The 25,507-nt window shown below is 51.1% G+C and overlaps 13 protein-coding genes across 13 annotated transcripts; 4 read left to right on the forward strand and 9 right to left on the reverse strand.

Moving 5' to 3' along the window:
• Nucleotides 1-549: 549 nt before the first annotated feature.
• M430DRAFT_108992 (hypothetical protein) lies at nt 550-1,842 on the reverse strand (the record flags this gene model as incomplete). The annotated part of the gene is made up of 3 exons (XM_024861248.1): nt 550-663; nt 719-1,539; nt 1,590-1,842. The coding sequence occupies 3 exons, from the start codon at nt 1,840-1,842 to the stop codon at nt 550-552; spliced, it is 1,188 nt and encodes a 395-aa protein (XP_024717333.1).
• Nucleotides 1,843-2,994: 1,152 nt separating this feature from the next.
• On the reverse strand, nt 2,995-4,956 carry M430DRAFT_69488 (hypothetical protein; the record flags this gene model as incomplete). Its single annotated transcript, XM_024869434.1, has 4 exons — nt 4,559-4,956; nt 4,458-4,508; nt 4,025-4,389; nt 2,995-3,973 (listed from the first exon to the last, which is right to left on the reverse strand). The coding sequence occupies exons 1-4, from the start codon at nt 4,592-4,594 to the stop codon at nt 2,995-2,997; spliced, it is 1,431 nt and encodes a 476-aa protein (XP_024717334.1). The 5' UTR covers nt 4,595-4,956.
• Nucleotides 4,957-5,117: 161 nt separating this feature from the next.
• M430DRAFT_146566 (hypothetical protein) lies at nt 5,118-8,028 on the reverse strand (the record flags this gene model as incomplete). The annotated part of the gene is made up of 3 exons (XM_024863017.1): nt 7,940-8,028; nt 7,762-7,893; nt 5,118-7,712 (listed from the first exon to the last, which is right to left on the reverse strand). The coding sequence occupies exons 1-3, from the start codon at nt 7,961-7,963 to the stop codon at nt 5,118-5,120; spliced, it is 2,751 nt and encodes a 916-aa protein (XP_024717335.1). The 5' UTR covers nt 7,964-8,028.
• Nucleotides 8,029-8,257: 229 nt separating this feature from the next.
• M430DRAFT_70503 (hypothetical protein) lies at nt 8,258-9,550 on the forward strand (the record flags this gene model as incomplete). The annotated part of the gene is made up of 2 exons (XM_024869497.1): nt 8,258-8,969; nt 9,120-9,550. Coding segments are annotated over 2 exons (1,143 nt in total), but the record flags the coding sequence as incomplete, so codon positions are not given.
• A 247-nt stretch (nt 9,551-9,797) lies between these two features.
• Nucleotides 9,798-10,612, reverse strand: M430DRAFT_22409 (hypothetical protein; the record flags this gene model as incomplete). The annotated part of the gene is made up of 2 exons (XM_024864687.1): nt 9,798-10,286; nt 10,451-10,612. The coding sequence occupies 2 exons, from the start codon at nt 10,610-10,612 to the stop codon at nt 9,798-9,800; spliced, it is 651 nt and encodes a 216-aa protein (XP_024717337.1).
• Nucleotides 10,613-11,877: 1,265 nt separating this feature from the next.
• M430DRAFT_146574 (hypothetical protein) lies at nt 11,878-12,795 on the reverse strand. Its single transcript, XM_024863018.1, has 4 exons — nt 12,471-12,795; nt 12,267-12,334; nt 12,159-12,201; nt 11,878-12,102 (listed from the first exon to the last, which is right to left on the reverse strand). Exons 1-4 carry the CDS (start codon nt 12,652-12,654, stop codon nt 11,987-11,989), a joined length of 411 nt encoding a protein of 136 aa, XP_024717338.1. The 5' UTR covers nt 12,655-12,795; the 3' UTR covers nt 11,878-11,986.
• Nucleotides 12,796-13,173: 378 nt separating this feature from the next.
• Nucleotides 13,174-14,646, forward strand: M430DRAFT_108947 (hypothetical protein; the record flags this gene model as incomplete). Its single annotated transcript, XM_024861244.1, has 5 exons — nt 13,174-13,328; nt 13,379-13,420; nt 13,470-13,568; nt 13,624-14,564; nt 14,618-14,646. The coding sequence occupies 5 exons, from the start codon at nt 13,174-13,176 to the stop codon at nt 14,644-14,646; spliced, it is 1,266 nt and encodes a 421-aa protein (XP_024717339.1).
• Nucleotides 14,647-15,661: 1,015 nt separating this feature from the next.
• Nucleotides 15,662-17,174, reverse strand: M430DRAFT_30942 (hypothetical protein; the record flags this gene model as incomplete). Its single annotated transcript, XM_024865992.1, has 2 exons — nt 15,662-16,966; nt 17,163-17,174. 2 exons carry the CDS (start codon nt 17,172-17,174, stop codon nt 15,662-15,664), a joined length of 1,317 nt encoding a protein of 438 aa, XP_024717340.1.
• Nucleotides 17,157-17,442, reverse strand: M430DRAFT_182235 (hypothetical protein). The gene has a single exon (XM_024863822.1). The coding sequence runs from the start codon at nt 17,369-17,371 to the stop codon at nt 17,171-17,173; it is 201 nt and encodes a 66-aa protein (XP_024717341.1). The 5' UTR covers nt 17,372-17,442; the 3' UTR covers nt 17,157-17,170.
• A 110-nt stretch (nt 17,443-17,552) lies between these two features.
• On the forward strand, nt 17,553-17,839 carry M430DRAFT_182250 (hypothetical protein). The gene has a single exon (XM_024863823.1). It carries the CDS (start codon nt 17,588-17,590, stop codon nt 17,801-17,803), a length of 216 nt encoding a protein of 71 aa, XP_024717342.1. The 5' UTR covers nt 17,553-17,587; the 3' UTR covers nt 17,804-17,839.
• Nucleotides 17,840-18,393: 554 nt separating this feature from the next.
• Nucleotides 18,394-20,491, reverse strand: M430DRAFT_45166 (hypothetical protein; the record flags this gene model as incomplete). The annotated part of the gene is made up of 3 exons (XM_024867746.1): nt 20,070-20,491; nt 19,942-20,014; nt 18,394-19,887 (listed from the first exon to the last, which is right to left on the reverse strand). Exons 1-3 carry the CDS (start codon nt 20,111-20,113, stop codon nt 18,394-18,396), a joined length of 1,611 nt encoding a protein of 536 aa, XP_024717343.1. The 5' UTR covers nt 20,114-20,491.
• A 606-nt stretch (nt 20,492-21,097) lies between these two features.
• On the reverse strand, nt 21,098-22,800 carry M430DRAFT_109400 (hypothetical protein; the record flags this gene model as incomplete). Its single annotated transcript, XM_024861273.1, has 4 exons — nt 21,098-21,713; nt 21,760-22,206; nt 22,254-22,451; nt 22,499-22,800. The coding sequence occupies 4 exons, from the start codon at nt 22,798-22,800 to the stop codon at nt 21,098-21,100; spliced, it is 1,563 nt and encodes a 520-aa protein (XP_024717344.1).
• Nucleotides 22,801-23,161: 361 nt separating this feature from the next.
• Nucleotides 23,162-25,087, forward strand: M430DRAFT_45168 (hypothetical protein; the record flags this gene model as incomplete). Its single annotated transcript, XM_024867747.1, has 2 exons — nt 23,162-23,196; nt 23,275-25,087. The coding sequence occupies 2 exons, from the start codon at nt 23,162-23,164 to the stop codon at nt 24,806-24,808; spliced, it is 1,569 nt and encodes a 522-aa protein (XP_024717345.1). The 3' UTR covers nt 24,809-25,087.
• Between the last annotated feature and the right edge of the window lie 420 nt (nt 25,088-25,507).

Genomic DNA, 25,507 nt, shown 5'->3' on the forward strand with positions numbered 1-25,507 from the left:
TCAAACTGGAACTTAGGTTTGGTTACTTTATTCATTCTCTGCTCTATTTTTATATTTTCTACACCCCCCCCCCCCCCAAAACCAAAACCAATAACGATATCAGCCCTTCTCAAAACCCAACTACTGTAAATCTCAAAGCTGGGTAATAATAAGTACTGAGAGGAATAAATACCTACCTACCTACCTACCTACCTACCTACCTACCTACCTTACCTATGCATCCACCACAAATCACTATCAATATCACCATCACCATCACCATCACATAAAAGACAATGAATGCATTTACCAGAGGTGTATGTATTTATTCCATCTTGTATAACCTAACAAAAGGAAAACCGCCGCGCGTGTTCTTTCTCGCCCCGTAATTATCATCCAAGGATGCAGAACATGCCTCTTGTAGAAAGAGAACTTGCGCAAATGCAAATACCAATAGGGGGATACCTCACGTGATCCTAGACTACAATTTAGGGAAACTCCGTGTCCGATGCCATCTGAATCCTCTCTCCAACCTATGCCATTCCTTGGCTGAACTCCTCCCGTCATGCTCTATTTGGCAGCAGCAAGGCTAACGCTGTTCTTGCCGAGGTCGTAGACAGAGTACCACTTGCGGAGGAACGCATCTCCCAAGATTGCAAGGGGTCCAGCAGGGGGAGGGATGTCCTACAAGAGGTTCCGTCAGTAATCAGCTTGCTCGGGAGAGAGGATCAGGACTTACCATTCCCATAAATGTGGAGATGCAGGAACCCTGAACATCCAAGATGTAGTCGTAAGCGGTAATGCTGAAGTTGTAACCAGCAAGGTTGAAGGTCACATCTGGGAGGCTGTCACGCTTGTCGCAGTCAATGGTGTACTGGCCGTTGTAGCTCTTCTTGGCACCCATCTCCTTGTTGAGGAGCTCAGCAAGCGTTGCTGGGAGGGCAATGAGAGAGGTTCCGGTGTCAAGAATGACGCCGGTGTTCTCCAACTCGGCAGTCGAATCGCCGAAGCTGATCGAGTTGAAGTCAACCTCCCAGTAAGCCTTGCGTCTCAAGGGGATCTCGATCAATTTGCCGGTGTAGTGGCTCTCGTCGGCCCCGCCGAAGACGGCCTCGGACTCGGACTCAGTATCACCGAGGTAGAAAGCGAAAACCGCGTCATCCAGAAGACCTTGGTCGACCATGTTGTAGAAGGGAGGGGGGATCTTGTTGACGGAGATGGTGTCGTATCCCAGACCCAAGATGCCGTCGAATCGACCAAAGGCAAAGGCAAGACCGGGCTCCTCGGTGGCCTCGGCGAAGAGTTGGTCCTTGACCTTGAGGTCACCAATGGACATGACATCGCGGGAAACGAATCCGCTCAGGCTTCCAGAGCCGTACTGGATGGCGAAGGACGACCCGTTCTTCGCGTAGGTCGACGAAGAGGAGGAGTCGTACTTTGTGTGAAGGAAACAGGCGATCGAGCCACACTCGGAGGAGGGCACCCACAGGTTGGAGCTTCCGGTATCGAGGACGACCTTGAAGGTTTGAGGGGGGGTTCCGATGGTGATCTCGGAGAAGTCTGGAGTCGTGTTAAGAGGTGGGTGAGATCAGGGAAATGGGCCGACTTACACTGGGCATTCAAGAAGTTGCTGACGGGGACGGTGTGGCCGCCCTCGTCGTGGATGGAGGTATCCTTGAACATCTCATCGGCGTGGGCCTCGGGGCGGATGCCCATGTACTTCTGGCCCAGATGCTTCACATGGGTATCGATGTTGGCGCCGGCGAGCTGCTCCGACAGCGAAACCTTCTTGAGAGGCAGCTTATGGATGCCTGCGCTCACAGAGCCTAGCAGCGTCGCTGCGGCGAAGACAGCACCCTTCATGGTTGCGATGACTGTTGGGAGATGTACCTAGAGTCGCAGTTGAAGGAAGTGATAGATGGACAACGGGTGATTGTTGATGAGAAGAGAGAGGGATGAAGGGAGGGGGGAGGGAGGGAGATGAAGAGGGATGAAGAGAGAGGAAGAGAGATGGAGGAGAGACGGGAGGAGAGACGAGAGACGAGAGACGAGAGACGAGAGACGAGAGACGAGAGAACTGGGGAACCGATGATGATGACGCTTTGGTTCCCCCGTCAGGCACCTTGCTGCCTCGGCTCGTCTGCGCTACCGTACCCACTACGGCCGCCCGCTACGGTTGCCGGGCATCGCATCATGCTCCTATAAATAAGAGCGATAAGATAGATGAGATAGATGAGATAAACACGATAAACAAGATAAATAAGATAAAAGACCAAAGAGACCTATCCCTATATAACCTTACCTACCTATCTATCTGTCTACAAGCAATTCATTCCTCTCTCCGACATCCCCAGAACATCCATCCCACACCCCTCGTGACCCAGCCCACCCCATCCATCCCTGCACAACCCCCCGTTCCCACACCGGCCTATCGTGTGTCCAGGCCGATCTGCCGTATGCCGCCCAGCCCAGCTCTTGCTCAGGAACGCGTGCTCTCGTGTGTCGTTTGCTCACAGGGGAAAACGAACCTCTGTGCTGAGGAGAGATGGAGAGATCCTTGTGAGGCTTTTAATTATCAAGGTAGATATCTGTATATAATCTGGAATGCGTCTTGCTCTCAGTCAGTCAAGTACAACATCATCTGTCCAGCGAGTCATCAAACCCCCGTAGACTATGCTACCGTCTAAATACGTAGTTAAGGTAAAGCTGCCTCATACGTGCTCACGAGCCCCACCAATCAAACGTCCAGGTCATGTGAGAGGTTGAACTGTGTCGCATTTGCAGTCTTCGCGAGACAGTCGAGCCCGACCTATATGATACCTATCTATCTATCTATCCTCCCGAGTCGAATAACCCCCACTCCCTTTTGTTCCCTCCCCAACATGCCCATAACTACTTAGATGACTACGTTGAAGTAATCATTCACGTAAGCGCCCCCAAAAGACGTTGATGCTTTTGTTTTGTCCCTCCCATGTACTCCCAGACACCGAAAATGGAAAACCGTCCTGTCCGAATCTATTGCCGCCAGCCCTCGACGGGGAGCGGGAAGGCCCCAGCCCAGCTAGCAATCTCCTTCTTCATCTCGTTGATCTTGGCAACCTCCCCGCCGGCAACCTTGGCCTTGAAGTCCTTGAGCTTGTTGTCGCTCTTGGGCAGCGCCGCCTGCACCTCCTGGCAGATCTTGATGCTCTGGTCGATGTACGCGGCCACCCTCTTGAAGTCGTCCTCGCCAAAGCCACGGCTGGTCATGGCCGGGGTACCGATGCGGAGACCGCAGGGGGTCAGGGCCGACTTGTCGCCGGGGATGGAGTTCTTGTTGCAGGCAATGTTGACCTGCTCCAGGACCGCCTCAACACGAGCACCGTCAAGGCCCTGGGGGCGGAGGTCGAGGAGGACCATGTGCGAGTCGGTTCCATCAGCGACAAGCTTGTAGCCGAGCTTCTTGAACTCGGTCTCCAGAGCCTTGGCGTTCTTGACGACTTGCTCCTGGTATTGCTTGAATTCGGGGGTAGTGGCCTGCTTGAGGGCAACAGCAAGCGCGGTAATGGTGTGGTTGTGGGGACCACCTTGGTGACCCGGGAAGACGGAGAAGTTGATGGGGCCTTCGAGGTCGTACAGGATCTCCTTGCCAGTCTTGGCATCGGTCTTGCGAACACCCTTGCGGAAGAAGATCATAGCACCGCGGGGGCCACGGAGGGACTTGTGGGTGGTCGTGGTGACAATGTCGGCGTACTCAAAGGGGCTGGGGATGACACCAGCAGCAATGAGACCAGAGATGTGAGCCATGTCGACGACGAGGTATGCGCCGACAAGGTCTGCGATCTTGCGCATGCGAGCATAGTCGATAAGACGGCAGTACGCGGATGTGCCAGCCACAAGCACCTTGGGTCTGTACATCAAGGCATTCTCCTCAAGCTTGTCGTAGTCAATGAGACCAGTCTCGAGGTTGACGCGGTACGGGAAGGTCTCGAAGTAGGTCGAGACCGCGGAGATCCTTGGTTTTCCGTCAGCTAAGGTTTTTCCATTGGAGATCTTGAGTGCTTACTTCCGCTGAGGGGTCTGGTAACCGTGACTCAAGTGTCCACCGTGGGGCAGGTCAAGACCCATCAATCTCTCATGGGGTCTCATGATAGCCTGGTAAACCTGGAGGTTTGCAGGGCTACCACTCAAGCATTGGACGTTGACGCCCCATTTCTCGGGGTCGAGGTGGAAGGCCTTGAGAGCACGAGACTGGCAGGTCAGCTCAATGGCATCGATGTGCTGGTTGCCACCGTAGTATCTGGCGCCTGGGTAACCCTCGGAGTATTTGTTGGACATGGGCGACCCCAAAGCATCGAAGACGGCGCGCGAGGTAACATTCTCGGATGCGATGAGGATGATGGATTCGCGTTGACGCTGGATCTCAAGTTTCTGAAGGGCCGTTGTTAGAGACAAGATCCTCTATAGACAATGAGCACAATGGAGTAGCTGATGCTTACCATGATCTCCGCGATCTCAGGATCGGTCTCGAGCAAAGATTTCTCCAACATCTGCGAGGTGAGTCAGTGAGTGGATGCACGAGAGAGCTCTGCAGACTCACGTCCTGGTGGGACTTAGGTAGAGCGTAAGTGGCCATGATTGCAGGATTGGAAGGTAATTGAAGATGTGTAAGAAAAGGGAAAATAGAAAAGGAAGAACCAGTACGGTCGGAGATGAAGGCAGAGAGATGATGGAAGACACAGCTCTCTGGAGGTGCGGAGTAAGATGACTGGCTTTGATTGAGGGTGAATTTTTCTGTTTTCCTGGTGGGGACGACTGAGCTAGCACAAGGCGGTGGACGGTTGCCCCTCGTTGGGATTGGCGGGGATCCCTCTTAAGGCGTGAAGGCCGATACGCGGAGCCTCCGACTGCCGAGGGGCTTTTGAGGGGCAGAGCGGCTATGCCTCCTTCGGACCGTCAACACCTTGATTATGTGTGATTGTATAGTTTTTTTGCGGGGATATTTAAAACAATGTATATTGTGTCTCTGCATTCTAATGCCATATGTATTTGATATTTCTTCTATGTTCGTCTCGCGTCGTACCTTAAGGAGCCAACACACCTAAAAACGCGATACCGGAACGCCCCTGTCCCAATCCTACCCCCCATACAGTATATGATTATAGTGCCTTGATACTCTGAAAGAATGGGTTCTTCAATAGTCGCTCGTCCTTTTGCACCAGCTGCCTCATGCTGGCCACCATCTCGTCCCGACTCAACCCCTTCCCCTCGCACTCCTGCTTCCATTTGACAAGCACCTCCTTCAACAACATGCTACCCTCCTCGACATCCTCCTTCTTGTGCTCAATACGCGTCCCCTCGTGCTTGCCCGTGAAATCCTCTAGCTCGTCCGCCTTACGCTTTGCCATGTTCACCACCTTCTCGGGGAACCGCACCAGTTCCGCGACGTGGATGCCGAAACTCTGGTCGCAGACGCCCTCTTCCACTTTGTACAGCAGCGTCACCTCCCTCTTCGCTTTGCCATGATCATCAATGTGGGCTACGACGTGCAAGTTCTGCACTTGGGGATAGGAATCCACGAGCGCGGTAAGCTCGTGGAAGTGAGTGGCGAACATCGAGAAACATCCAATTTCCTTGACGATGTGTTCAGAGATGGCCCACGCGAGGCCGAAGCCGTCATATGTGGAGGTCCCGCGGCCGAGCTCGTCGATGATGATGAGGGATTCCGAAGTTGCTGATTTCAGGATGTTGGCGGTTTCGAGCATTTCGGCCATGAATGTCGAGACGCCCTTCAGTTGCGAGTCGCTGGCGCCAACTCGGGCAAGGATGCAATCGAAAATGGTGAGTTCTGCTTCGGAGCAAGGGACGAAGCAACCGATTTGAGCCATGAGGGCGATGACACCAATTTGTCGAATGTATGTCGATTTGCCGCCCATATTAGGTCCCGTGATGATGAGGAATTCGGAGCTGCCTCGCTTGAGGGTCACATCATTGGTGATGAATTGAACATCGTCTTGCATCTCCATGCAGGGATGTCGTGCCTCCTTTAGGATTGTGTTTCCTTCTCCACGAGGATGCATCTTGGGTCTGACATAGGACGTTGGGGCGTGGACGGAACAGTGCGCAAAGCTCACAATGACATCTAGGTGTGCCAATACACCAGCCAGCTGCTCTATAACTGGGCAGTATGACGCTGCGACGCTGACTACTTCATTGACCAAACTGACCTGAGTGCGGTTGTAGTTCTCTGAAAGTTGATCGAATTCCCTCCGGATGCTTTGCAACTTCTGGGTCGTGAAGAAGACACCGTTCTTTTGCGTAGAGCACTCCTGATACTTGGACTTATTTCGAATACACGAAGCTTCGGTCCTCGTAAGACGCATACACCAACCGTGCACCTTGTGGTTCTCGAGGAAAAGCTTCTTGTCCATCTCTTGGTTGAGATCTTGGCTGGCAAGTCTGTGCTCTTGGTCCATCTCATACTTCAACTTGTCAAGCTTCTTCCTGATAATCCGGAGCCCATCGTCAAACTCGGGCTTGATGATATACTCATGTCTGTCCATAGCTTCGAGATCCACGGTGGTTTCGACCATCTCCTCCAACTTCTGAAGACTGCCTGCATACTCCCTCAACTTTGTGGTGTACGCTTCATCGAGGGGATCTCGATATTTCTCATCCATAACGCCCTCAAGCGTCCCAATAAAGCCCGGTAGGCGAATGACAACCTGATATGCTCTGACCACATCTTCAAGATTGGCTAATTTGCGTTGGAACCTCTTGGCGAGTCGATACAAGTCTGGAATGGACCGCAAGTGCTCTTCTTGCATTGTTTGGCGTAACTCGGTATCCTCGACGAAAGCCTCAACAAGTTGTTGTCTCTTTGTAATCTCCTCTAGACTCATCAGAGGTTGCTTTAGCCATTGTGATAGAAGCCTGCTTCCAACAGGCGTCTTGCAGTGATTGAGTAGTCCATAGAGGGACATGGTTTTGGAGCCGTCTCGGGGACCAGGCATAAGATTGAGAGCCTTCAAGGCTGAAGCATCAAGCTTCATGAACTGAGAGAGATCATGCTGGTAAAGCTGATATTGGCCGAAATTCGAAGGATCATGTAAAACTCCAAGATACTTGATCAGGGCTGCAGCTGATCCCATGGCAAGCTTCAGATCTGTTTGTGGTAAAGTTGCTGTGGCCTTTTCGTCTTTCAGAATTCTTGCCAAGTCTTGATCGATATCCTTGGTAGCAAAATCTGACACAGACCGTTCCGAGATAGCAATACCACATGAATCAATAATTGCTTTGAGCTTTGCTAGCTCAACATCCTTCTCCGACTTGTCAACCTGCACCAGGCACTCTTTGACACCCAGTTGAATGAGCAGTGACTCAAAATTCGAATATAGATCGTTATCGAGGAATTCGCTCACGCCCAACTCACGCACACTCGCATCTGCGAAGCAAACACCAACGTTTCTCGCCTCTGAGGCCTTGGCCGATACTTTGACAGCCAATATAATTGGTGCGCCATCGAACTGACCACCCAGTTCTTCTTCAACATCTTGTAAATTTCCGGGTGATGCCTGCTTCGCAACCTTCCAATGTCCTCGGCCTTCGGTCTCCCACACCTCGATTCGCTTCCCGAGTCGAAAGAGTGCTTCGCGCAGAAAGTTTCTGTAGACCGTGATGGTCATCGTGACAGACGGGAGGCCGGTGGAATCATTTTTGCCTAGCTGACGCAAAACGGATGTGGTTTTGTAGACCTATTGAAGAGTTAATACTGTGGAGATGGTGACTCGGGAAGAGGCTCACTGTTCGTGCAATGAATGCTGCATCTTCTCCATGGGCGGTATACCAATCCCCACGGTCAAAGACTCTGACAGTATCATCGCTCTTAGTGGGAAGGGCCTTGAAAAACCTGATGAACCCGCCTTCATCGTCAACCTGTGGGAGTTAGTGTGGCGTGGACGGGTATTGAAAATTGACTTACCTTAAGTTCAGGACGTGAAGACATCGTGTCTGAATACTAATTAATTATCATGGGGTCTTGTCAAACAGAGTATCCGTTTCCTGTAGAAAATAATGATCTTGGACTCGTAATCACGTATCACCCAGGAATCACGTCGGATATCTAATTAGGAGAGACGCGACGTGAAGAACGCTAGGCTCTAATTGTCCGTGTTTCGCGATTCTGCCGAGGCGGTGTACCATAACTTTTTTCTCAATGTGCGCCGAGTTTCTCGGATTTCTTCGGTCACGAGAATTTACCCGGGCATCCAATTCCAGGAAATCAAAAATGTCTGACATAGAAGAGCGTCCTTCTAAGATTCGAAAAGTGGAACCTTCAGAGGATCTCAGAGACCGCAATCAGAACCGGTCAGCCAGCCTCGAGAAGGAGGAGTCCGAAGAACTCAACGGTCTACCAGAGCGTGAGGATGGAGAGAATGGCACACCTCAAGCAGACGCTCAAGGCGAAACAGCCGAAAAACCTGCTCTGTCCAAGAGCCAGTTAAAAAAAATCCGGAAGAGAGAGCAATGGGAAGCCGGGAAAGAATACCGCAAAATCAAGCGGCGAGAAAAGCACAAGGAAAAGCAAGCCCGCAAAGCCGCGCAGCGGGCCGCTGCTGAGGAGAAGATTGCCAATGGCGAAGCCGAAGCCTCAGAGGTCTTGCCTACCACAGAAAAGAAGCCGCGGCCTCGAAGACCTATTCAGGTCCCGGTCTCGTTGATCATGGATTGTGATTTCGATGAGCTCATGACGGAGAAGGAACTCATTTCTCTTGGGGCCCAACTCACCAGGTGCTATTCGGATAATAAGACTACCCCGTATAGGTCTCACATGGCCATTACTTCCTGGAATGGGAAGTTGAGGACGAGGTTTGAGACTGTGCTGACCAACAATCACCTTTCTTGGAAGGGGATGAGATTTTTTGAAGAGGATTTCATTGCGGCTGCGAAAGAACTAGACGGGATTATGAGAGGTCCCGAGGGAGGGAAGTTGGCCGGTGCTCTATCTGAAGGTTTCGAGGATCTTTCAGAGAGCAAATCAGAAGAGCACTCAACTGAGAAAGGTGCTGAATCGCAGGGACCAACTCCAGAGGAGCCATCCACGGTTAAATCTGAGTCTGTGGAACAACCTGCTGCACCTTCGAGCCTCAAATCAGAGGTAGAAGAGCCAACTACAGCTGAGAATACGTCTCTAGAATCCACACAACCCAAGCAGGAACCCTCAATCGTGTACCTAACCTCTGACTCCCCACACACGCTCGAGAGGCTCTCGCCCAACACGAGCTACATAATCGGTGGGATTGTCGACAAAAACCGCCACAAAGGAATCTGCTACAAGCGAGCTTGTGAGCGCGGTATAGCCACGGCCAAGCTTCCCATTGGCGAGTACATGACCATGCAAAGCAGGTCTGTGCTAGCAGTTAATCACGTGGTGGAGATCATGCTGAAGTGGTTGGAGACGGGGGATTGGGGGGAGGCCTTCCTAAGTGTGATTCCGAAGAGAAAGGAGGCCAAGTTGAAAGTTAAGAAGGAAGGGAGTGCAGTGGATAGCAAGGCTACGACGGAGGAGAGAGATAGTGGGGATGAGGAGGAAGATGGGATAAGCCCTGAGAACAGGGAGGAGGTTCAATGAAGTAAGAGGTATTAACGAACCAAATTAACGTAGCCACGTCACAAACTTAGAGAATCTCAAGAATGGAAAATGAGCCAGTCTTGCAAACCTTAGACTTTTGCAATTCGAATACTAGACAATGCCCTGGATATCAAACCTTGTTTTAAGCGTAGGACACGCTTTCCTGAACGCCATCCAACTCCAACCCCAATCTATCCCATTTCCCCCCCTATTTCGTCTCCAGCACATACTCTTCTGCGCGATCCGCTCTCTCCTTCTTCGCCACCATTTCCGGCATCGTCCTCTTCAAACGTCCCAAACCCTGAACACCCTTCTCCCACCCCCTCTCCACCTCCTCCTGCCTCTCCATCTTGCCCACCCCCAATCCAGACCCACTCTCGCGTTTCCTGACCCCCTCCAACCTCTCCCTCAACACCTTCTCATCCCCCTCCATCCCCTCCTTGAACGCGTTCTTCACGCCCTCCACCGCTACCCCGGGCATCTTCCTCCTCAGCGCCGCTATCTCCTCAATCAGATCTTCTTCCTGCCGCGCCAGCTCCTTCGCCCGCTCCCACAGCTTCGGGTTGAAGGGCTCGTATTCCTCGATGCTGCGTGTGTTTCCCGGCGCCGTGAGCATGGAATCTAGCTGCTCGCGGGTCGGCGATAGCCCGTTGATCGTCAGGTTTGGGGCCGTGCTGTGGAATACCTGGGAGATGTACTGTTTATTCTCACAATCTCTCGTCAGCGGGAACTGTTCTTGTTTTTCTTTTCCTTTTCCTTTTTTCCACCCCGTCCCATTTTTGGGGGGAGGGGGAAAAGGGGGGGGGAGAGGGATAGGGTATAAATAGCACTCCAGGGTACAAAAAAGGGGGTAGAACAAACTTCTTGAACCAATTCCTCAACCCGTCGTCGCATCTTGTCCTCGCCTTCTATAGGCGGTAAATCTCTGTCAATTTTCTCATGCGCGGCGCGTCGGACGTTCGCGATCAAGTACTGAAGGTCATCCGGCGATTGGAGTTCTATTTTCCGGTGGTATTCAGCCATTGTCCTTCAATCTTCAAGTTCATTCCTGGGCCGTGGAGTAGGGCCGTGGTCCAAGGGAGGCAGATGTGTTGGAGAGAGCTGGAGATTATGAGAACTTCCATGCTTGTTTACTTCCGAAGTTCGATGTCGGAGAAATGCGGCCGCGCGCTAACCTTATCGGACCTTATCGTGGCTGATAAGTACCTCGGTACATGTATCAGTTGGTGAATGCGGGGTGGGTGGGGCGTCCTGATTGCCCTGTCCAGGGTAAAGTCACTCTACCTACCTCACCAGGTAGGGTATGCTGCGACCTACAAATAACCACTTGGCAAGGTGAAGTATTGTCTATTGCCAGAAGAAGCAGAGCAAAAGCTAAATCAACACCGCCCCTAATAGAGCCTTACATACACGCAATAGCTTGCCAGAGGGGCTATCGTCTGCACGTCTGCGGCCTGTGAGTGCAAGGTACCTAGGTACCTATGAGATCAATACCCTGAAACTAGTATTCCGTCAAGACCCGAACCCGAACCCCCAAGGCACCCAAGCCATAACTGTACAACAACGTTGTATACTCTCAATAACATCCAGGCACTGCTAGCAATTGATCCCAATCTTCCAACTCTTCTTCCCTCCGTCCTGATACGTCGGTGGACGACGGCGGCTCCTCGTGTCTATATCCACATGGCGTCCTCGGGGGACTGTTCCGGGTAATGCATGCGGTCGTGGCAACATCGGTCGATGCCGGCCATCTATACAAACTTTGCACTTGGTTCTTGCGAGTAACTCGATGATTATACAGGGGAGGAGACGTCGTGGCTGGTGCCACAAGACCGGTGTGGGGAGCGGTGAGCGTTCGGATGGTTGTGCCGCGATTTATGAACGTTGGTGGAGCAGAGAAGTTGGGAGCATACGCATAACTTTGCCACGCATGGAGTATTCAGGCTCAGGTGGAGATTGTCCTGAATCAGGGGTTGCTGGAAACCTCTCGCCATAATATTCTCATGTGAAGTGTCACTGCAGTTAAATGGCGCTGAACACAAACGGCCCGGATTGGAGGGTATCACAGAACAGGGTCCGCACAAATCAATCACTTCTCTGAAAACACTGGAACATTAAATGATTGGAGTGACCGACAAGAAGAGACTGACGCCAACCCAAACCCCCAGACCTGATATTATGTCGTGTTAGAAATCCCAGACTCCAACGCCCAACTCTCGTTGCCTCGCCATCTAATCATCCGAACCATAGACCAGCATAACTATAATAAGTACTCCGATATTCGATATCACGGGAATCATATGTTCAAGTCCCGGCGCCAAGCAGCATGTGCAAATTCCGTATTCCCAAGCCTGGGACAAAGGCATTCTATCCCGTACCAATCCGACAAACTCCCGATTATTGTGGAAACATATTCTTAATCTCCTCGTCACTCAGCCGAATCTCGTGGACCGGGTCGCGCTTTCGCTCGAGGGATTCAAAGTCGCATTCGACATAGGAGGGAAGGAAGATTTCTAGACTTGAGGTTAGAGACTGAGTGTCCGTCACTTAAAGCATAGCTGTAACAAACCTGGATTCCAATCAAAGCCCTGTGACGATCGCACGCAAGTAATCTGGACAGCGAAAGTCAGCAAGCATCCAGGCAGCGGGGTCTCCCGGGTTTACGGGGACGACTCACCAGGCGGGGAACACCATCCGGGTCACCAATATTAATGACAGTGTGTTCCTGCTTCGACAGCGAGGAGCCTAGATCGTAATTAGCCATCGATAAATGTATCCCACCTGATGCTGCCAGACGCTCCGCCGAAGGTCTACGGGCGGAGCAGCTCGGGCCCGTTTGCTCTCCCTGGCGGAACAAGAAACCGAGAAGGGATCAACCCACTGAGCAAACTGGGCCTCCGATCGTGGCCATATTTAGTATTTGAGTAAGTAGCAGGAGATGACGTTGTTTGGCTCTGCGGTGTGCGCGGGGAGGTGGAATAGGACGAAGAGGAGCTGGAGCTCGCAGCAGCCTTGCCACTGTCCCCGTACGTCGACCGGGTGGGGATGGTGATGGAGGAAGACATAGTAAATTTGATTTAATTTATTTAAGTTGACACGAATAAAAGAAAGGAGATCCGACTCTTCTCTTTCACGAGAAGCACTTCTCGTAGCGGTCGTGGACGTTGCAGTTTCGTGGAGAGTTGGTGGATGTCGTTGTTGTCAGTGGAAGCGTTGCAGGAGGGAAGCTGAGTCAAATGGAGCCGAGCTGCGGGCCCACGTCGGGGTCAGGTGACTCCGATTCGGGGAGAGCAGCCGCGGAGACGCCCTAGGCCCAAAGCGGAAAGCGCAGGAGACAAGCCGGGTATTGGCGGCCTCAGGCGGTCAGGCACAAATTCTTAGCGAATCCAAGGACCATCCGACCGGTCTAGCCTGATTCGTCAGGCAAGCTACTGATGCTACAGCTGCGCTTCTAGGCTTGCCATCGACACGCGCCTCATCAACGAACATCGAACATCATCACATCACCTCCATCACCCTCCACCCACCCTCTTCCTCCCACAGCGCAACACAGCTTCCTCTCTCCTCCTGATCGCAGCATCAAGATGGGGGACATTGCGGTAGCAAACGCGGCGGCCCAGGCGTTGCCTCCGAGAAAGCAATTGCCATCTTCGATACCGAATATAGACTCGCTGGAAGGTCTTGGAACAGATGGAAGCGATGAATATTCTACCCTGAAGAAGCTTCAACGGCATCTGGAGTAAGCTACCTGAGCGACGGTTTGGCAGGACCGCGGCTAAGAGACAACAGATATATCCAACTGCAGGAAGAATACATCAAGGACGAACAGAGGTCGGCAACCACAGTACCCAGCGTCGAAGCAGACACTGACATCTTATAGGAGTCTGAAGAGAGAGTTGGTGCGAGCACAAGAAGAGATTAAGAGAATTCAGAGCGTCCCTTTGGTTATTGGGCAGTTCATGGAAGCCATCGATCAGAAGTGAGACAAGCAGCCGAATGTTTTGGTTTTCGTTCGTCATTAACATCTTCAACAGCACTGGTATCGTACAATCATCAACAGGCTCCAACTATGTCGTCCGAATCCTCTCGACTCTCGACCGCGAGAAGCTTAAACCATCATCCTCCGTTGCACTCCACCGACACTCCAACTCCCTAGTCGACATCCTCCCTCCCGAAGCCGATTCTTCGATTGCCATGCTTGGCGCAGACGAAAAGCCAGATGTAACATATGCCGATGTTGGAGGTCTTGATATGCAAAAGCAAGAGATTCGAGAAGCTGTTGAGCTTCCATTAACACACTTCGACCTCTACAAGCAAATCGGTATCGATCCACCAAGAGGTGTACTTCTCTATGGCCCCCCTGGAACCGGCAAGACCATGTTGGTCAAAGCTGTTGCGAATTCGACAACCGCTAGCTTCATCCGTGTAGTGGGCTCTGAATTCGTGCAGAAATACCTTGGAGAGGGACCACGTATGGTCAGAGATGTTTTCCGAATGGCTCGCGAGAACTCGCCATCCATCATTTTCATCGATGAAATCGACGCCATTGCAACCAAGCGGTTCGATGCTCAGACGGGTGCCGATCGTGAAGTGCAACGTATTCTCCTGGAGCTCCTCAACCAAATGGACGGTTTCGACCAAACCTCAAATGTTAAGGTTATCATGGCCACCAACCGTGCTGACACTCTCGACCCTGCTCTGCTACGTCCTGGACGTCTTGACCGAAAGATTGAATTTCCTAACCTCCGAGACCGAAGAGAGAGGCGGTTAATCTTCACTACGATTGCATCAAAGATGTCTTTGGCTCCCGAGGTTGACCTAGATAGTTTGATCGTCAGAAATGATCCTCTGAGTGGTGCCGTCATTGCTGCAATTATGCAAGAGGCTGGTCTTCGGGCGGTGCGGAAGAACAGATACAACATTATCCAGTCCGATTTGGAGGATGCGTATAGCAGCCAGGTTAAGAGTACACAAGGTAGGCTATCCTCCCCTGACTCTAAGATGTTGATGCTAATAATATCTATCCAGACGCTGATAAATTTGACTTCTACAAGTAAACGGGCCAGATTGTGATGAAAAGGGGTAGAGGATGATTGCCGGGATAGGCGAGGCTATCTATGCGGTGAAAATGGCAAAAGGGGGGAAGGGGATTAGTACCGCTATTCCCCCTAGCAGTGATTCAGCATATTCTCTTACGTGTACCAACAACATACCAGGACGAATAGTCGGACTGTAATTTATAGATTCTGCTGCCTGCCATCACATATTGACATCTGACGTGCTTGCACCGAATAATTACGCTCTGTGGTAAAGAGGGTCTACCTAGGTAGAAAGTGAACAGCGGAGGGATATACGACAACTGTAAATCCCTTAAATTAAACCTCAGCCTCGCTCTCAAAGTAGCAACCCCCCCTCCCCCCAACATATAATACATCTAAAACAGACACATTCCTTTCATCCTCTCATTGATTTCATTGATTTCATTGATTTCATTGATTTCATTTATTCATCCACCCATCAATCTATTCTCACCACAACATCCTACATACACACACACACACATACATACGTACACATACCTTACATACATACACACATACCGCCCATCCAACCATCCACCCATTCACCAACCCATCCATCCATCCAACCATCCTACCCTATCGCCAGCCAACCAACCAACCAACCCACGGTATCTTCAACACCATACCAAATCCACTCAAAAGAAAGTCCCTGAAACGCCATAACGCAACACCGCTAAACGCTATCACTTTGATAATCTGAAAAAAACGGAAGCTTCCCCCACCCACCCCGACCCCGACCCCGCTCATGGCTGTGCTTGTTTCGTGGTGATATGATATAACGACCATTATTATTAAGGAAGAAAGAAAGCAAGTAAGAATGAGGTAGGGGGAAGGCGGAGGGGGGAGGTAGAAAAGAAGAAGAGGAGAAAAAAGAGAAAGAAATGATTATGTATGTATGTATTACAAACTGATTAAGCACCGGTCTCTCCGTTGTTCTTTCTGTAAGAAAGGGGAGGGAGGAGTGAGTGAGGAGGGCGGGAAAGTCTTGCAGTTACAGACCAAGCAACAAGCCCAGCTCAGCCAGCAGCCTCACAAAGCGCGCGTGCAGCTCGATGAAGAAGTCCGGGAGCCCGACCAGCTCCGCGAGTCCGCGCGCCCGCAGACTCATGCCAGCTTTGCCGTCCGGCCGCCGGCTGCGGCCCGACAGGAACGAGGACGTCGGCGTGCTGTGGTTTCCCGGCGGGGACCGCTCGTCCGCGGCCCGCGGACTGCTCTCGTGGCGCTCGAGTTCTGCTTCTGCGAGATCTTGGATCCAGGCTGCGAGTTCGCGGAAGGCGGCGGAGAGGAAGGAGAAGGTCTGCATTGCGAGGCGCTCGCGGTGCGTCGAGAGTGCCATGAGGGCGTAGACGCGGCGGCGGCCGCGGGCTGTTGGGTCGGGAATCCGGAGGATGTAGGCGGTGGTGTAGCCGGCCAGGGGATCGCCAAAGAAGATCGGTCCGCCCGAGGACGTGGAGCCCGTGGGGCCGGAGGAGAAGGGGCTGTTGATGAAGGGGGAGGAAAGAGATGAGGTGAACTGGTTGGAGGATGGAGGGAGGGTCTCGCAGGAGAGGGTGCGGAGGCAGGACTGGCGGACGATGGAGAAGGAGCTGGGAGCCAGAGGTTCGTGTGTAGAAGTGTAGTCTATGTAGTGGGTATGTGAGATCCTGGAGGAGAAGGAGGAGTTGCTCGAGGAGCTTGGTCGTGGATTTGAGGTCACCGCCGTCTCCGAGTCGTCGGATTCTGATGAGTCGGATTTGGGCGGCGAGGCTTCTTCCACTGGGCCTGTGAACACCCTCTCATAGGGTTTACGGGTGCGTAGAATAGGACCGCTGTTAGTGAACATGGGGCCACTTGAATCCGAGCCCTCATTCGTCTTCTTTGGCAGTGTGAGAGCGCAGTTCTCGCAAGGGATGGCCCTCTTCTTGTCGTTCTCATCGTAGGTCTTTCGAAAGCTCGAATCCCGTTGATTGTTCACGTTCAGCCCATTCTGCAAAGCTACAACTCGAGGACTTCCTGGCGCAGTCCCGGCTGTAGCGCTTGGATTCTTGATGCCCGGTATCTGAAGCACCAGCTGGTTTGCATTCTCCTTGTCCGAAGATACAGGATTCCTCCCACTTCCACTGCGCCTTAGAGACGGTCGAACATCTGAGGCCACAGATGGCGAACTCGAACTAGACCGCCGCGTGCCCAGACCGAGGTCGAGGTCGAGATCGTCGTCGTCGTCGTCGTCGGAACATAATCCACAAGGGACCGGGAGACCCTCGGTCACCATCAAGGGCGTCGGCCCATGGGTGTCGCAATAATGGGCCAGACACAACTACCAAAAGACACACAAGTCAGCACAAGCGCTTGTTGGGGTCTCTGGGGATTGCGCGCGTGTGTGCGATCATTGCGCCACGAGACAAAGGGCAAACGCGCGCAGGGCACAGTGGGGCGCTTGAAGCTGTCCGACACACGACAAGACACAACGCAACGGGGGGCAGCGCGGGTGATCGGGGGGGGATCGCTCTTACAATGGAAGTCATGATTGGATCCCTCCGCAGCAGGATGTTTGAGGCGATGAGGGAGCGCGGGATGTACTCACGCGCCGTGTTCTGGGCGGAGATGGTGGTGAGCGTGGTTGGGGTGCGGGACTGGGACTGGTTCTGGTCCTGGGACTGTCACGAGAAAAGATGTAGAGCTCGGGATTTACGGGATCGATCGAACAGAACCCCAACGCCATAGGTGGGGGACCAGAAAGAATGAAAGAGAGAAGATAGAACTCCTCAACTCGGAATATCAAATCAGATACAGTAGAAAGCAATCAAAATAAATTAATAGATAAAGCAGGTAAAAGGAGGACCCCCTCTTCACCGCTCTCACAATTACAGTCCGACAAGCTCCAAACCTACAAGGAGCACCCCCTATTGATTGTCAGAGTCAGAGACAAGTGTGAATCATGGACGTAGTCTTCAACAAGGTACAATCGCGGTCTGGTAAGCAGAGGCATGGAGAGAATGTTGTATATTTGCCAGAAAAGAACCATAACTACCGACCCAAGTTCGATACGAGCTATGCCTCCATCCTGCGCTCCTCCCCAGATATTTTTTTTGTTTTTTTGTTTTGCTTTTTTCTTTTTCCTGGTTATCTTTACTTCGTCTCATCCATCAGGTAAGAGCTTGTCGTTTCTGTTCGTACAACAGCACGACAAGTAACCATCATTGTCCTCACAACCACCACCTCTCCTCAACCCCTAACCCCCGTCGCCTCAGAGTCATTAAGGATTCCCAGCGCCTCCCGCCAACAGACCCTGATCGATCCATCCAACCATCCGCCATTGGCCCACCAAATGTGAACCAGATGCAAAAGCAAATATAGCTCTCCACCTACGCCAACCCGGCAATGCCTCCTCAAAAGCATCACCCAGACCTAGGAGATCACTCGTGTGAGGAACCCCAATGCAACGCCCATACGCCTGCCTACCCGGTCATGATATCTGATTTTTGCTGTCCGCTGCTAATCATCCGACCAGAGACAGGCATCCAGTGAAAAAGAAAGAAAAGAAAGTCGTATGATACAAACAAAGGAAGCCGCCAACCAAGAGACAACCATGATCCCGTTGCAATACCGTTGATGGGAGATCCGCAAACGATATGCGAGGAAAAATAACTCCCATGACGGCCGGGCCTTCGAGTCTATCGCAATGGAAATGAGAAAGTAATATGTACAAGTCAAACTCCGCCCCCCTCCAGTATAGGTTCAAGACTATTGAGCCGGCGTGGGTTGCCCACGGCCGCCTCTCTGCCCATCGTAGGCGGGCTGTCGCTGGCCTTGGCCACCGCCTCGACGATTCTGGTCATATCTACCATTACCTCGCCCAAAGCCTTGACCTTGACGTTGACCTTGTGGTTGTCGTTGGCTGCCTTGGCCATGACCTTGAATTTGGTTGGTACGTCCATTGCTGCCGGTGCCAGCTCCACCAGAGCGCGGGTTGCCAGCTTGCTGCTGAGGCTGTTGAGGCTGCTGCTGCTGCTGCTGCTGCTGTTCACGAGCAGCTTGTTGTCGGTTAGATTGGAAATTAGATATTGGTCTGGGAATGCTCTCAGGGGTGTCATAAACATAAAGATTCTTATCGATGGTTTGTGGGATAGGCTGGATCTCAGTACCAAGGTCGCGCTCGATATTGTAAAGATTGAAACGATCGTCCCAGTTGATGAGGTTGATGGCGAGACCGAGATGTCCAAAGCGGCCAGATCTGCCGATGCGATGCAGGTAGGTTTCAGCGTTCTTTGGGAAGTCAAAGTTGATGACGACGTTAACCGCCTGGATATCAATACCACGGGTGAGGAGGTCAGAGCAGACAAGATTTCGGCAGACGCCATTGCGGAAATCATGGAAAACGCGGTTACGGTTTGCTTGAAGCATGCGAGCGTGGCTGTAGAAACATGAATAGCCTAACTCAGTAATTTTCTTGGCAAGAAGCTCAACGCGGTTGGTGGAATTGCAGAAGATGATCGACTGGTTGATTTGGAGTTTGGAGAATAGGGTATTAAGGCAGTGTACTTTCTGCTTCTCTTCCACAAAAGCGTAGTATTGTGTAATACCACGCAGAGTAAGCTCATCCATGAGGTTGATTTCATAAGGGTTGTCCATGTTCTTGTCGGAGAAGTTCTTGACGGTAATGGGGAATGTCGCGCTGAAAAGCATGACTTGGCGGTCTTTAGGGTGGAACTGCAGCAGCTGTTCGATGACTGGTGTGAATTCGGGTGAGAGCAGTTTATCAGCTTCGTCCATGATAAACATGGGACACTCGCTGAGGTCGGCAACATTCTTTCCTGCCAGGTCGAGGATTCTTCCTGGTGTGCCAACAATAATATGAACGGGATCTGACAGACGAACGATGTCGTCTCGCAAGGTTGTACCGCCAGTGGTGACCATAACATTGATACCGAGATGTTTACCCAACGTCTTGCAGACTTGGGACGTTTGTAAAGCCAATTCTCGGGTCGGGACTAAGATGAGACATTGGATTTTGGAGCTTTTTGGATTGATTCGTTCGAGGGCTGGGATGACGAAAGCCGCAGTCTTTCCAGTACCGTTTTTCGCCCGAGCAAGTATGTCTCGTCCTGTAAGCGCAACAGGGATTGCCTCCTCTTGAATAGGTGATGGTTTCTCGAATCCAGCTTCAAAGATACCCATCAACAGGTCTCGCTTGATCGAAAAATCCTCAAATTCGAGGCCTTTGGTAGCCGTAACATCCTAACAAAGCCGTTAGCAGATGAATATACAGAGGGTTAAGGTAACGGTTAGTACCTCAGTCTGCTGTCTTGTGTCTTTAGCGGGAAGGTTAAGGCCAGCCTTCCAGTTGTCTGTCGTAGCATTGTCACTGTGCAGAGTCAGCAAAACTCGAGAAGAGATTGTATACAAGAGGTGAGACTTGCCTCAACTTGGTAGATTCCATTTGTTTTGCTAGCGCGTCGGCCATCGTTACTCAGTGTTTCTTCTGTCGCGAGAGGAGGTTGTGTACGGAGGTTGGACTGGGTATGTAGAGAGCAAAAGTAAGAGCCGCGATTCGTAAAGTCTCGTATCAATCTCAGCAAGAAGTCAAAGCTAGCATCGAGGTATCCGGAATAAGGTGGGAGATCTGGACAAGTGTGGCTTGGTGAAGGCGCGCAGGAGCTGCAGGCAGGAAGTAGGAGGGGCAGATTCGGGGCCCCAGATATTGATCTCGTGGTACGTTATCGGGGAGACTCTGCTGGAAGTATGGCAGACGTCTGGCTTGTTCGTTGTAGGAGAGTTGATTATGGGAATCAATCGTTTGTGGTGCGGTGTGGAAGAGGCAGACTGGAATGTTTGTGCGTGGAAATCTAAGGTGATGTTGAAATGTCGGGACAGGCCTTCAAACTTTGGCTTTAGAGTTTAGCGAAGGAGGCTAGGACCAGGCTGCGCCAACGGGGGGCACGTGATATAAAAACAAGGGGCTGAGAGCCTCATGGCATCCTTACCCATTTGTAATTTGATTCACTAATCAGCTATCAATTCCAAAACCTTCTAGTCGCACCTGTCGGCTAAGCAGAACCAGGGAAACAAAAAGACCCCCGTATATAAGCGTATTGATGTGGCAAGCCAGGTTGAGTGGCAAGCGAATACCGGGACTCTGCCTCAAGACAACTTATAGAGAGAGGCGGCACGGAGCGGAAATATACTGTACTGAAACTTTCAATGCGAACAGTCCTAGCAAACCTATTGCTGGGGGGCGTAAGTGAGTAGTAGCATTATATTGTACCTAGACTGATATCACATCGCCACTCTTTACCAGACTTTATACCCTGAACTGCTAAAGAGTAACGAAAATCAAAACAGAACTGTGGTCGCCCCCGAGACTTGATACTCATATCCATGTATCGCATGACTCATTACTAACAGTGAAGCTTATAACTCCATACGCCTAGTCCTCGGGTCTGGGTACTCAGAACTCCATAGAATCTGTCTCCTCCCGTTCCCGCTTCACCTTGACATCGTTTTCATCCCTCATCAGTGATACCACGAATGACCTGAAATACTCCACATAAGGCTTTAGACTTGTCTTCTCCCAATCCGCAATGCTCTTCCCTTCCTTCTCACCCTCTTCAGGCGCTGTCCACTCATCAATCTCGCCAAGAAGCTCTGTAACAGTTGGGACGCCTAATGGGTCAAAATCCTCGAGGTGTTTTGTGTTGATCGGGACACAGACTCTGCCTGTCCCGGGATGGACAACGAATGGACTCTTAAGCAAATGGTTGAGGTGCTTGCTAACTTCAATATCAAGTCGTGGGTAAGTATACTCGAGTACGACATCTTGTTTTGCCTCACGTAATGCCGTTGCGTTGAGCCCCTGTGTAGTCTTTGCGAGGGCATCAATATCTGCCCATTTCGCTGTAGAAGCTCGACCTGGGGCAGAACTCCATTTTTTCCTTAATGCGTCATTTAATGTTTTGTCTGGAAGAAGCTGAAGAAGACGATCGAATTTCTCGTCTGTCTCCCACGGATCTTGGTCTTCGAGGATGTCCGACTGAAAATGGGATTTCAGGATTTCGAGACTCCGTCTGGCAATAGTTAGAAAATTTCAAGTTAGCGGAGTAAGAGACATACGCAACATGTGGATGCAGTGGTCTCTTGACGTTGACTTTCTTTCCACTCTGCGCTCCTCCCTTAATGACCTCTAAATATCCTGCAATTGCTCGTCTCTTTTGATCATCCATGTGCCGGGCTTTCTTGTCACAAACCCAGGCGTGAGCTCCTCTTCTTCCAGAGTATACCCACATTATATGCTTGAAGCCGAAATCCTCTCGTAGAGCTACATCGACAACTTTGATAGCCATGGTGATGAACTGCCAACATTTATTACAGATATTGGCTTTATCACAACATGTTCGGATGTCGTCGTAATCTGTCAAATCGATATCGAAACACAGCTCTTTAGCAATTGGCTTGAAAGCGGAGGATTTGCGAAGGGTTTTTCGATCACGTGGATTGGTGCTATAGACGGGGCCAATTTCGAATCTCGAGGGCATAAGCCGTAAAATATCTTTGCGGAGACTGTACGATCTTAGCAGTGCATATAGTGAATGCCAATATCGACTCACAGGTCAGAAGTTGGGAATGACTGGTATCGGAGGTACGCATCATTTTGTAAAGTGAAAGCAAATTCGCGATGTCCAAAATCCGTGGTGGGGGTTGGAGAGTGGTTTAGCCATTGAAAAAGGTAGCGCCATGGAAATAATCGCTGGTAGAATGATCGCATCACTTCCGGATCTGAGGCTCGAGATGAAGGCCCAACATGTCTAAGAATTGTCAGCAAAGATTACCCTACGCCAATGAAGAAGCTTACACTGGAGAAGATGGTGCTTCTGGAGAGCTCGAAGGCTTGATATCTTGACTCTTAACCTTCGCGCTTCCGAACTCCTCGTCGGAGTCGATGTCAGCAAAAAGGTCCTCTAGCTTGACCTCCGATTTGCTTTCTGTCTTTATATCCGGCACATTATCTCCCTCAATTCCTACATTGGCCATAGTCATATCCTGATCGGCAGCGTCGTCATCCTGGCTGATTCCATGATTTGTCTCGGGTTCTCCAGTTACGGTGTCTGCGGCTGTCAGATCTTCCCCATCGTGTGTTTCCGCTTCGGCAGTCATTTGGTCTTGACCAGGGGCAGGTAGATCTTCAGGTGAGATAGAATGAGGCATGATTGTAGTTTAGTATGAGAGGGAGGTCTTCAACAGATGAAAAAGGAACTAAAGTTAAAGCATGTTCGTGTACCTCGGGTGGATCGCGAATGTCGCGTACGCGACGTGTTTTGGCGCGAACGCTAAGATAAGCTTATATGTTGTTATCGCCCGCTCGCCTGGCTGAAGTTCAGCCTTGTCGCGCAGCTCTGTCTTCGTCTTTTAGGCACTGCCGCGCGACACAATCAACAAAAACACCATCTTCTTCCTCCTTTCTTACGAAATCAACAAACATTGCCAGATACTGCTATCACTCAATACATCTGCAATCATGGCTTCTGCGCCACCCAAACACACCTTTGCTGAGTAAGTTCAACTTTCTGTACTGTGGAAACATCCATGGCAACCGTCTCAGGATGAAAGCTGACGCTGTTTTGTTGTCAGAGACTTAGGCACTGAGGTCACCCACATCTATGTTGGTCCGGAGCGCACTCACTATGTCGTTCATAAGAAGCTGCTCGTATCGCAGTCAGACTACTTTGACAAGGCTTTGAACGGAGGCTTCAAGGAGGCCGAAGAAAACTCGATCCACCTGAAGGAGGATGACCCCGCAGCTGTCGCTCTTCTGGTGGCATTCCTGTATCGTGGAGTAATTCCTGGAACCGGCACCAAGGGCAGCCTTTTCATCAAGCCCACGGCCCAATCTTCAATTCCCAAGGTCGATGTTCCTAAAGCAGAACTCATCAATGGCACTCACTACCCTTTCACTGCCGCCCAAACCACCGATGGTCATGTCTTCCAACATATCTGTTTCCAGCAGCACCCGCAGTACAATATGTTCTCACAGGAGGAACTTCGCGTGGCCGACTACAAGCTAAATAGTAACTACCGAAGTATGTTCGCCAATGCTAACTTAGCACCAGGAGCATACAACCGTCATGCCAGCCATGGGGCGCCGGTTCATGGTGTTGTTACTTCGACCACCACTCACCAGCTACCACGTGCGGGTTTATTTGGTCCGATATCGAGTGCTGGTGTTAATCCTTCTGCCGTTCGGAACCCCCCACCGTCACTGGGCATAGGTTCAATGGGTGGACAGCCACAGAGTACTGGTACTTTATTTGGACCTGTCGGACCACGAGAGGGCACCACTCCACACATTGATAATGTAGCCACTCGACTTCGTGTTGCATTGGCATCAGCACAGCGCACTGACGGCCATACTGTCAACCAGGGAGGTCAAGCAAACACTACACCCCCGTCAGACAGTCTTGCTCGTCTTAATCTTGGAGACACCCAGATCGCCAACCCTCCCTTATTCGGCCCAAACAGAACCTACGATCTCAATAATCCCGCAACTGTAGTAGCTGCAACACGTGAATCACGCGTAGACTTCTCCAGCGCATCGGAAGAGCAGAGCCTACAGCCCGGCGGTTTCGGCTCGGTACGCAGCATCAAATATCCAACACCTGCCGGTCAATTCCTCAAAGGTATCCCTCGATCCCAGCCTTTGGACAGCACGCTTCCCGCTGCAGAAGAGCACCAACTCGCACTCCTCCGCCTCTGCCTCCTAGCCGAGAAGATCCTCTGGCGCGCACTCTTCGACGCCGCAATCGAAAACTACATCCGCGGTGACCTTGCGCTTCTTCGGCCCATCCCCTTCGAGCACGTGGACTTGATCTACGACCGATCGTTCCAGGAATCTACCTTGCGAAGATATGTACTCGAGAACATGTGCGCGAACCCTGAGCAGGACACCTCAGTCTACATACCGTTAGCCAAGAAGTACGACGACTTCATGGAAGATATCATGAACAGTCTGCCTGGCCTGCGCGCTGAGAAACCACTGGTTTGGGACGACGAGACTATTCGAGGCTTCTACATGGATTGCAATGATTCCAAGGAGTCTGATGATAAGGATCGAGTCTTTCCTGATGATGAGGACTCGGACTTAGACGTCTCCGAAGGAATAAATTAGCATTCTGGAGGATGTGATGTACTAGGTACTGATATCATCTGGGAAATCACAACACCACCAGTGCGGGGGATTTGAACACGGTTTGCATATTTGTCTTTTTCTCTAGCGGGCGCGCATGGTATTCAACGGAAGAACAAGGAAATCAATGGGAATGAAAGCGGGATTTCTAGCATACTGGGCAGGTTTGGCGCGAGTTGTTGGGAATGAATATGAGGGCGTTGTCATTGTGTTTATGATACCAAAGCAGTCAGGAATTAAAAAAGACATTTCCAGTCAAGCCACTGTTTATCTTAACAACAAAAACTTCCAGGTGGAGCCACTTGTGCTCTTGAAATAGTCACTGATCCCGAGCTTAATATTATGGGACCTCATTGTTGATTCTAAAAGGACCTGCTTATAACTTTTCAACCAATGTATATATAGGGTTTCAAGAGTTGCTAAACAGAAACCCACTTGAAGCTTCTATATAACAATTCCCAGATTGAAGCGGGTCGTCATTCCTTGCTATCGTGATACTTTCAAGTTCACTTCGTAGTGTGAATGGACCTGTGGCTACAATGATTATCATGTCATAGAAGTTCGCGCTTGGAATGCCATTTGTGAGAAAGAACCAAGTCCCCGAGACAGAGCTCGCCTCGAACCTTAATAAATCGCGACGCGCTTCCTCAGCCTCGGGACCCCCTTCGCGCTTTTTCCTGC

Source organism: Amorphotheca resinae (assembly GCF_003019875.1).
Source record: "Amorphotheca resinae ATCC 22711 unplaced genomic scaffold M430scaffold_12, whole genome shotgun sequence".
Classification (NCBI taxonomy): Eukaryota; Fungi; Ascomycota; class Leotiomycetes; order Helotiales; family Amorphothecaceae; genus Amorphotheca; species Amorphotheca resinae.

Bases quoted from the DNA above. Each gene is read 5' to 3' on its own strand.
- M430DRAFT_146574 (XM_024863018.1), bottom strand. From the start codon at position 12,654: ATGTCTTCCTCCATCACCATCCCCACCCGGTCGACGTACGGGGACAGT. The intron at 12,335-12,470 runs GTGGGTTGATCC...ATTACGATCTAG, and splicing joins TCGGAGGCCCAGTTTGCTCA to GCTCCTCGCTGTCGAAGCAG. The intron at 12,202-12,266 runs GTGAGTCGTCCC...TTCGCTGTCCAG, and splicing joins CGGATGGTGTTCCCCGCCTG to ATTACTTGCGTGCGATCGTC.
- M430DRAFT_182250 (XM_024863823.1), top strand. From the start codon at position 17,588: ATGGACGTAGTCTTCAACAAGGTACAATCGCGGTCTGGTAAGCAGAGG.
- M430DRAFT_182235 (XM_024863822.1), bottom strand. From the start codon at position 17,371: ATGGCGTTGGGGTTCTGTTCGATCGATCCCGTAAATCCCGAGCTCTAC.